Raw genomic sequence first — 10,226 nt, forward strand, 5'->3', positions numbered from 1 at the left:
CGGCCTGCGGGGGGGGGGGAGGGCTGCGCCCCTCCACTTGGGGGGAGGGGAGGGCTGGAGCGAGCCGCGTTAGAAACTTCCCTTCCTTTAAATCCCACCCTCTTCCCCAACGGGGACCCAAAATGGCTCACGTCGCTCTCCTCTCTTCTGATTTTCCTCACAACAACCCGGTGAGGTAGGCTAGGCTGAGAGCCTGTGACTGGTGAGGTAGGCTAGACTGAGAGCCTGTGTGACTGACCCAAGGTCACCCAGCGAGCCTCGATGGCGGGGGGAGGACTCAAACCTGGTTGTCCCAGATCTTAGGCTGGCAGTCCAGCCTCTACACGGCATTGGAAGCAGGGGAGGTGTTCTTGCAAAAAATGGGCTGGAGGGTTTTTTTTTTTATGCCATTTCATCCCTGTTCTGAGTTTCTTTGTATTTTTCTTCCTAGATCTAGAGACAATGGCCCTGAAGGCATGGACCCCGATGGTGTCATTGAGGTATGAGCATGGTGGGGTCATTTAGAGGGTACATTGGCAGCTGTGGTGCAGCATTAGGGGTCCCGTGAGGGGGCAAGGGGGGGGCTCGGCCTTGGGTCCCCTGACTATGAAGGGAAGTGGTATATCTGGAGGGTGTCTAAGAGCCTGTGCCCTGGATTCAGAAAGCCTCACCTCAGGGCCAAGAGTCCCCAGCAGCATCTTCAGTTAAAGGGATAAGGCGATGGGTGATGTGAAGGACCCCTGCCTGAGACCCTGGAGAGCTGCTGCCAGTCTGAGTAGTCAATAGTGACCTTGATCTTGATCCAGTATAAAGCAGCTTGTTGCCTGTTTTTTTTTTTTTCTCTGCCTGTTCTCTTTAGAGTATGCTGTAGGTAGAATCCAAAATGATTAGTATTCCCAAAATAAGGCAAAAGTCTGGGGTGGGGGGGGATTTGCAAGGGGTGCAGCCAGAGGCCGGGGGTCAACCTTTCTTCCTGCTTTCCCCACAGAGCAATTGGAATGAGATTGTGGACAGCTTTGATGACATGAACTTGTCAGAGTCACTCCTGCGAGGAATCTATGCCTACGGTTTTGAGAAGCCCTCCGCCATCCAGCAGCGAGCCATCCTCCCTTGTATCAAGGGTGAGACGAAACACACACACACACACCCGGTCTCTTCTTTGCATGCTCTCGGGAAGTGTCGTGTGGGGAGGGGAGAAGGAAGGGGCTTTGGACCTCCCCAGGAGCTGAAGGGAGAACAGCAAGTGGTCATTTAGCTTTGAAGACACAGAGGAGGAGAAATGGGACGTTGGGGCCTTAGTCCAACTTGCCCAGGGCTGGCTGTGGCTCTCTTGCAGCCATTGACTTTTTCCCCTTTACGGGGTCTTCCCTGGATGCGGCGGCCTCAGCACTCCTATCCAATGCTCCCTCTTGTGAGCCAAAATTCTACCCTGTGAGCTGCTGGCCTGAAAGTTTTGAGCGAGCGACTTGGCTCCTGCGTAAATTAGTGTACTCTGGAGCACCATCCTTTCTTGAGCTAAGACAAAAATGTGTGAGCTGGAGGCTAAGATACTGTGAGTTGGCTCACACTAACTCAGCTTAGAGGAAGCACTGCTCCCGTCTCTTCAAGTCTCTGCTTGCTGGGCCGAGCAGCCCCTTTTGAGGTGGGGGGTTGCCTCTTGGGTCTGTCTAGTGGGGATAGGTCAGCTGCAACCCATTTGTGCTGGGGGTCGTGGCGGTGTGCCTCTATGGGTCGGACGATCTCCAGCACTGTCCTGATGTACGATCTGCTCTTCTCCCCCCTTGCCCAGGTTATGACGTGATCGCCCAAGCTCAGTCTGGAACTGGGAAAACGGCCACTTTTGCTATTTCCATCCTTCAGCAGATTGAACTGGACCTGAAGGCCACCCAGGCACTGGTTCTGGCCCCCACGAGAGAGCTGGCTCAGCAGGTGAGCGGCGGAGGGGGCAGAGGCTGTGGCCCCAAGCTCAGTCCCCCCAGCATTTCTGGTTACGAATCGGGCCGTAGGTGACGTCCGAAAGACCTTTCTCTGCGCGAGAACCTGGGCCACCCCTGGCGGTCAGGAGTCAGTACCGACTTCGGTGGACCGATGAGCTGGTCCAGGATTAACGTAGCTCTAGATGAAGCTTGTCTCACGGGAGTTTCTTCAGATAGGACCAATGCACCCTCTAAGCTGTGGAGTCTTGTGAGCAAAAATTCCACTTTGTGAGGTACTGGCGTTAAAGTGGTGAGCGAGTGATTCGGCTGCTGCCTAAATTAGTTTGCTCTGGAGTCCTCTTTCCTGAGCGAAGACAAAAACGTGTGAGCCGGAGGCTAAAATAAACTGTGAGCTGGCTCACACAGACTCAGCTTAGAGGGAACACTGGTCTTGCGTGCTTTCTGACCCTTAGTGCTAGCAAGTGGCTGGTGAGCCTGGGAGGCTCCGGGCATCCTCACGGCCGAGTGCCCAGATCCGGCCTCTAGAGGTTCCATCAGATGTGGTTTGCGTGGTGGGCTTGGGCCTTGATCCCCGCTCCCCTTTCTCTGGGCAGCTTGAGCACGGAGCTGTGCTCAGTGTGAAAGAGATTCCTGTTGGGGTCTAGGAAACCAGGCCCTGTGGATGCTGTTGTTCTTCAGGAGATGCCTGTGAATTCCATTATGTTCCTTTCTTTCACCGAAACCTTTAAAAAGCAAGGTCCCCCCCACCCCCATCCCCCGGCTAACTGGGCAAAGAGGCACCTCTGCCGTGGTGTCCCTCTGAAATCTAGCAGGGGCAAAGCAGCTCTCCCCATTCATCCCAGCGCAGTCCCTGTGGTCGTTGCTGGTTCATGCTGGGGGGACAAGATCTCTCTAGGCAGACCTAAGAACATAAGAGAAGCCAATGCTGGATCAGGCCAGTGGCCCATCCAGTCCAACACACTGTGTCACACAGTGGCCAAAAACACCAGGGGCCATCAGGAGGTCCAGCAGTGGGGCCAGCTGACACTAGGAGCCCTCCCACTGTTGCCCCCCCCCCCCAGGCACCAAGAACACCTGCCCCAGACTGAGAGATCCTATCTATCCCTTGTGGCTCATAGCCCCTAATGGCCCTCTGATCCAGATGTTTATCCAATCCCCTCTGGGTGAAGGACTTCTTTTTATCCCTTCTAACCCGACTGCTCAGCAATTCCACGGATTGCCCACGAGTTCTTGTCTTGTGAGAGAGGGAGAAAAGGACTTCTTTCTGAACCTGCTCTACTTCTGGTTGGGTGGGGGAAGCGGCGCTCTCTCGTCTCAGGGCTCCTTTGGACGGTGTGTGTGTGTTTGCTCTGCCTGCCGGGTTGCCTGACAGGCCCCCTTCTGCCTGCCTGCCCTAGATCCAGAAGGTGGTGATGGCCTTGGGGGACTACATGGGGGCCTCCTGCCACGCCTGTATAGGCGGGACAAACGTCCGGGCCGAGGTGCAGAAGCTGCAGATGGAAGCCCCCCATATCATCGTTGGGACCCCCGGCAGGGTTTTTGACATGCTGAACAGGAGGTATCTGTGTGAGTATCTCGTCCTTCGCCCGGCTGTTGTTTTCAGAGCCGTGTCCTGGGGGAGGGGGTCACGCATAGCGCATCTGCCTTTGATATGATTGTTGCATTTCTAGCCTTTTCGGCTGCAGGGAATCCGGCTCGGTGAGATTGTGCATCTCAGAGATTGCAAAGGCTTTGGCTAGTGAGCTGTGGAAATGCTCTGCAGTTTGTGCTTGACCCTGCCGAGGTTTTCGTAACTCGGCGCGGAGTCTCTGAGTGTTAGAGAAGCCGAGCTTCTCTTCTGCTGTCCCATGATGATCTACCCATGCGTGTCATCTGAACCCACAGACCCCGTTTCCCTCCCAGCAGGTGTTTTGCCGTGCTGGGGAAAGGTTGCGGGGTATCGGGCACAGTGATCAGAGCAGAGAACGTCCCTGAGGACAGCAGTGGGGACTCACCCTCTGGCGACAGTCAGCGCCTGCCTGCTTGCTTTAAAGGATCCACTCCATTCCCTTTCTCTCCGCAGCTCCCAAGTTCATCAAGATGTTTGTGCTGGATGAGGCGGACGAGATGTTGAGCCGGGGTTTCAAGGACCAGATCTACGACATATTCCAGAAGCTGAGTGGAAACACGCAGGTACGGACGGGGGGGGGCCCTCCAGTGCATGGGCGGCCAGCTGGGGCGGGTCAGTTGAGGCCGATGCTCCCTCTTGTGAACAAAAAATTCTACTTTGTGAGCTACTACGGGCATTAAAGTCGTGAGCGAGCCATTTGGCTGCTGCATAAGTTAGTTTCCTCTGGAGACCCATCCTTCCTGAGCTAAGGCAAAAATGTGTGAGCCGGAGGCTAGAAAACCGAGCTGGCTCACACTAACTCAGCTTAGAGGGAACACTGGTTGAGCCAGAGTGATGGGAAGATCTCTTCTCTGCCTCCCCCCCCCCCCCCATAGGGGAGGGGTATTTGGCTGGGGGGGGAGGTGTTAGACCTGCGGCCTGCGGGGGGGGGATACCACCTGTGTGACTTTTCCGTGAGAGGTGTGGGCTGTGGGGCAGTGCTGGAGGACTTCTGTTTGGACTGTGTTTCCCTTTCCCCCCCCCCCCCCCCCCCCGGTGGTCCTGCTGTCTGCCACCATGCCCATGGATGTCCTGGAAGTCACCAAGAAGTTCATGAGGGACCCGATCCGAATCCTGGTGAAGAAGGAAGAGCTGACCTTGGAGGGTATCAGGCAGTTCTACATAAACGTGGAAAGAGAGGTGAGTGCCCCCGAGAATTGCCTGTGGGCAGTGCCAAAAGGAGGAGCGAGGAGAGCTCCATTCGGGTTGGCCTCGTAAGTAGAAGTTGCCTGTCGAAGAGGTCTCCAGAGGAGGGGGGCAGCTTGCTTCCAGTGACCCAGAGCTGCAAGCTTTTAGCTGCCTGCTTGTTTGTTTGTTGGGGCATCAGACACAGATGTGGTGGCAGAACTCCGGCTCCTCCCAGCTGTCATTCTAGGCCTATTTAGAAAAAGTACACATTCCAGAGGGTTTTGAGATCTCCTGGCCAGCAGTTTGGGGGGTGATGGGAATCCCTGAGCTAGGGAGCTCACCTGGGCCATGCGCCCAGGGGAGGGCTGGCTGCCTGCGAGGCCGATTTGCTCCTCTGACTCTCGCCCTCCCCTCTGGGACCAGGAGTGGAAGCTGGACACATTGTGCGACCTGTACGAGACCCTCACCATCACCCAAGCGGTCATCTTTATCAACACCCGGAGGAAGGTGGACTGGCTCACAGAGAAGATGCATGCCAGGGACTTCACCGTCTCAGCCATGGTGAGTGGCAAAGCCAGGGGCCCGGCAGCCACGTCGTGGGCCACGGCGGCTCTGGAGGTTCTCGTGAAGTCCTGTTCGGGGTGACCACAGAGGGTGGTAGAGCCAATTCCACGCAGGCTGACTTGATAGGTATGTAGGTAATCTGGTTTGCCCGAGGGAACCTCCAGAGACTCAGCTGGGGAAGGGGGAAAGCAGACTGGTTGCCTTTCGTCTTCTCTTGCTGGCGATGCCTGGGCATCCTTGGGAACAACTTTGTATGTTGGGATAAGAGAGAGTGACTGGGGGAGACAAAGTTCGGAAGAAGAGCAGCTTGGGGGCCACGTTAGAATTGTATGCTCACGCCGTCACTGTGACGAGGGTGTGCAGGCCACTGGAGGCCAATGACCATTCTCGTTTCTCGCTCCGGCAGCATGGAGACATGGACCAAAAGGAAAGAGATGTGATCATGCGGGAGTTCCGCTCCGGCTCCAGCCGTGTTCTGATCACTACGGACTTGCTGGTGAGTTTGGGGCTGAGACTGGGTGGGTGGGATTGCCTGGGGCAAGACTTGGCTGCTCATGGCGATCACGGGAGGTCTGGCTCTCCGCTCACGTCCGGGGAGGTGGCGGTGGGGCTGCAGTCACTGTCCTCCAAGGAGTTTCCCTCTCTGCCAAGCCAGCGCGGTCCTGTTGGCAGATTGTAGCTCCTTGGCACATAAACGGGGGAGGCTGCTCCTTCCCAAGGCTGGAGCCCACCCGATGCCCCGCCATTCGCAGCAGCCGCCCCCACACATACCTGCTGGGCAGAAAGGCTTGTGCCACACACTCCTCCCAGCAACAGGGTGGGGGTGACGGTTGCTAACTTTTCCTCCAGGCTCGTGGGATTGACGTGCAGCAGGTGTCCCTTGTTATCAACTATGACCTGCCCACCAATCGTGAGAACTACATCCACAGGTGAGCCAGGAAGACAGTGGGCTGGATCTCCAGAGCCCCCCCCGCCCCCAGCCCCTCTTCCTTTGCTGCTTCACTTCCTCCCCTCTCTCCCCAGGATTGGCCGAGGGGGCCGTTTCGGGAGGAAAGGTGTGGCGATCAACATGGTGACGGAAGAAGACAAGCGCACCCTTCGCGACATTGAGACGTTCTACAACACCTCCATCGAGGAGATGCCCCTGAACGTGGCTGACCTCATCTGAGCTGCCTCTCGGGGGGGGGGCGGCCGGGCCCCCCCCCCCCCCCACCCCTTGGGCTCCCAACTCCCCCCCCCCTTTCTACTTTTGAGTTTTCTTGCCTTTTGAATAAATGTCACTTTTTTGGAGGCAAAAATGAAACCTTTTTAGTGTTTTTTCCTGGCGCTTTTTCTGTCTTTCTCTGCCCCCCCTCTTCCTTGTGACTTCATCTTGTAGTTCAGTTGCCCAGCTGCCCCCACGCCCGGGAGCCCAGCGGCCCTCTGAGGCCAAGGGGGGAATGGAGGAGGGGGCTTTCCTGGCTTCGATCCTCCCCCTCCTCACTTGGCTGGGTCGCCCTGCCCCGCCCCCAGTGACAAAGAGAGATTTTGTAGTCTTTGGAATCGATCTTCGCCGGAATCGTGGTGCTAACGAGGGGGAAAAAAGCTTGAGAATCCAAAACCTACCTCACTAAGAGTCATGGTTTTCTTCTCTCCCTGCCTAAAAAATCAGTGGTTCAAACAAATTGCCAAGAAATCCTTCCTTATCCATATGAAAACTAGACTTTTCCCACCATGCTTTTTTTAAAAAAACAATTGAAAACTTTTTTCATATGGCAAAAAAATTAGTGCGTGCAACCTTACTTTTTTTGTATAGCTATTATTTATTCAAAAGGAAAGTTACAGTGACCAAAATAAAGGTGATCTTGAGAAACTCATTTGCTTTGGGTGGCTTTTGTTAAAAGCGGGGGGGGGGGTAACCACTGCAGGGGGCCAGGCCGGGCCTGGCTGTGGGTGAGCTGCGCCTTTGCCCTGCTTGTGCCGCGGACTGAAGAACTGGGCTCCTTTGTAAGTTTCTGCTCTTGCTTTGTTCAAAGAGCAGAGCCCACACCAGAGGAGGGTGTGTGTGTGTGGGGGGGATCTTCATCTCCCAAAGGGAAGCGGACTCTCTGCTGGCTTGAAGAGAGGTGGGAGGTGTGAGCGGCTCAGGAGGTGATGGGTTGGGGGGGGGGTCAGGGGCTGAGTTCGGCCTTCCCCTGCTGGAGTCCTACGGCCAGGTGGATAATACACAGAACTGGCTCTGCGGCGGGGGGGGTTGAAATGTAAGTTCGGGAAAGGTACCCTTTCATGGAAATCCCTCTTTGTACTATAAGTTAAAGAGGGACTGTCACTTTTCGTCAGCCCAAAAGCAGCGTTCCTTTTATATGAAGAAATGGTCTCAGCTCTATAGTGCCACCAGAAGCAATGGGAATAAGAGCTTTTGGTAGCTGGCCTTAACTCTGCAACTGGAGCCCTATCCAGCTGTAACCTCCCAGCGTGGAAACGGAGTGCCTCCTATGCTGCTCTCTTCAATGATTCAGCCTCCTGTGACTCAACCCATGCCATTTTAATACCTTCAGATGTACCTCATCGGCCCTCCTGTCTCACATCGGGGAAATAACTGCGCTTATTGACTCCCTTAAATCTAATAAGGCCCCGGACCGGGATGGCATTCCGGCTGAGGTTTTTAAGGATACTGTTGATTTGGTGGTCACATTCTCCTGCCCACTTCTTCACATTGATGAGTATGGCATTCTACCTGACTCTTGGTTGAATTCTATTAATAGTTGCTTTAAATAAATAAATAAACGGTGATCCCAATGATATTGACAACTAAAGACCTGTACACCTGCTATCCATTCTAGGGAAGCTGTATGCTAAACATCTCTAAAAACTACCCGAATGGATAGTGGAGCAAAATCTTCCAGGCAGAGAACAAATAGGTTTCATGAAATGTAAGTTCCGGAAAGGCTGCAGCCCATACCCTGGTCTGGGTGCCACTAGGACAGAGCTGTGCAAGGCCTGGCAGGGACACCTGCAGGAAGGGGGGCTGCTGTTGATACTTTGCAAGTAGGGGGCACCCCAGAGGCCGGCCCCAACAGCTCCAGGCAAAGGATTGTGGGGAAAGGGTTTCCTGTGCTGGAGAGACAGACACGGTAGCTGGAGAGGCCGTGGTGCGGCTCAGTTGAGGATTGGGTGAGATAACTCAATGAAAATGTCGAGACAGTGTGTGACTGCAATAAAAAAGGCCAACGCTATCCTGGGGATTATTAGGAAGGGAATTGAAAACAAATCAGCCAGTATCATAACACCCCTGTATAAATCGATGGTACGTCCTCATTTGGAGTACTGTGTGCAGTTCTGGGCACCACACCTTAAAAAGGATATTATAGCTTTGGAAAAAGTGCAGAAAAGGGCAACTCGAATGATAAAAGGGTTGGAACACTTTCCCTATGAAGAAAGGTTAAAGCGCTTGGGGCTCTTTAGCTTGGAGAAACGATGGCTGAGGGGTTTACAAGATTATGCATGGGGTAGAGCAGGTCAAGAAAGAGGTCCTTTTCTCCCTTTCTCACAATACAAGAACTCCTTGTGGGCACTCCATGAAATTGCTGAGAGGTCGGGTTAGAACGGATAAAAGGAAGTCCTTCACGCAAAGAGTGATTAACACATGGGATTCACTGCCACAGGAGGTGGCGGCGGCTACAAGCACGGACAGCTTCAAGAGGGAACTGGATAAACATGGAGCAGAGGTCCATCCGTGGTTCTTAGCCACAAGGTATAGATAGGAACTCACAGGCTGGGGCAGGTGATGCTCTGTTTTCTTGGTGCTTGGGGGGGGGCAACAGTGGGAGGGCTTCTAATGACCTGGCCCCACTGCTGGATCTCCTGATGGCACCTGGTATTTTTGGCCACTGTGGGACACAGAGCATTGGACTGGATGGGCCACTGGCCTGATCCAACATGGGCTTCTCTTACGTTCTTATGACAGGACGTTTTGGGTGTCCTCCATCCCAGCAGGCGTCCCCAGTGTGCCTGCAGACGCTTTTTCCGGTGCCCGCCAAGTGCTTTCAGAAGGTGGGCAGGGCTTTGGCCGGACAGGGCTCCTGACTGGCCACTGGGGATCGGATGGGCAGCGCAGATTATTTTAAATGCGGCTTTGCAGCAGCTGGCAGCACGGCAGATGGATCTGCACTGACTGTGAGACTGAAGGGAAGCCGTGGCCGTGGTTCTGTGGCCGTGCCCACCAAGCTGTGTCAGCGCTCCAGATGTGCCTGCAGGCTTGAAACGGTGGGGGGGGCCCTCTGGTTCTCGGCTCTCAACGAACACACACACACACACACACACACACATACACGTGGGGTCCAGGAGACCCAGGTTCGAATCCCCACCACCACCATGGAAGCTCAGTGCGTGATCTTGGGCCAAGGACACCGTCTCATTCAGCCTAACCTACCTCACAGGGGGGTTGTTGTGAGGAGAAAACGGAGGAGGGCAGAAGAACAGGACCAGCTGCTTTGAGTCCCCGTTGGGTGGAGAATGAGCAGGACATAATGATAATTGTGAAAGGCGGAAGGCCTTTCTGGGCCTGCGAGGCGGCCTGGGCCCTCTGTCGTTTGCCCCCGTGACAAGGGGCGACCCCTGCGAGGGAAGGCTCTTCTTTCATGAGACTCGGATTGTGGGGTTGAGGTGGGCCCTGTTCCCGGCCCGCTCTCCAAGGCTGGCGTTGTCCTGGCGTCCGCAGCCGACGCGAGACAATCCCTCCCTCCCCATGCTGCAAAACAGTACTGGGGTGTGTACAGAGGGAGTCTGGTGGCTTCCCCTGGTCCCTGAGAGGCTACCTTTCCCAGGGCAGAGAGTCCATCCCGGCAGTGCCCAACGCAGGTGCCAGTCAGTCAACCCTCTGCCTTGGGGGCTCCCCCCATCACATGAGGCGCAGATCCTCCTCCTGCGGTCGGAGAGGAGGAAGGAGAAGGTGCTGAGTCACCAGCCACGGGGTCCCTCCCTCCCTCCCT

At 55.2% G+C, this 10,226-nt stretch overlaps 1 protein-coding gene across 1 annotated transcript in view; it reads left to right on the plus strand.

Moving 5' to 3' along the window:
- The window catches only part of EIF4A1 (eukaryotic translation initiation factor 4A1), a 7,398-nt gene extending 951 nt beyond the window's left edge, over nucleotides 1–6,447 (plus strand). The window contains exons 2-11 of the mRNA XM_015420320.1: nucleotides 431–479; nucleotides 968–1,100; nucleotides 1,769–1,908; nucleotides 3,314–3,482; nucleotides 3,979–4,087; nucleotides 4,560–4,704; nucleotides 5,116–5,253; nucleotides 5,663–5,752; nucleotides 6,106–6,185; nucleotides 6,280–6,447. Coding sequence (XP_015275806.1) covers nucleotides 431–479; nucleotides 968–1,100; nucleotides 1,769–1,908; nucleotides 3,314–3,482; nucleotides 3,979–4,087; nucleotides 4,560–4,704; nucleotides 5,116–5,253; nucleotides 5,663–5,752; nucleotides 6,106–6,185; nucleotides 6,280–6,424 — 1,198 coding nt within the window. The 3' untranslated portion in view covers nucleotides 6,425–6,447. The remainder of the gene's footprint in view (nucleotides 1–430; nucleotides 480–967; nucleotides 1,101–1,768; nucleotides 1,909–3,313; nucleotides 3,483–3,978; nucleotides 4,088–4,559; nucleotides 4,705–5,115; nucleotides 5,254–5,662; nucleotides 5,753–6,105; nucleotides 6,186–6,279) is intronic.
- The last annotated feature ends 3,779 nt before the right edge of the window (nucleotides 6,448–10,226 follow it).

The sequence above is a fragment of the Gekko japonicus genome, unplaced genomic scaffold, assembly GCF_001447785.1.
Source record: "Gekko japonicus isolate JY-2015 unplaced genomic scaffold, Gekko_japonicus_V1.1 scaffold336, whole genome shotgun sequence".
Lineage (NCBI taxonomy): Eukaryota > Metazoa > Chordata > Lepidosauria > Squamata > Gekkonidae > Gekko > Gekko japonicus.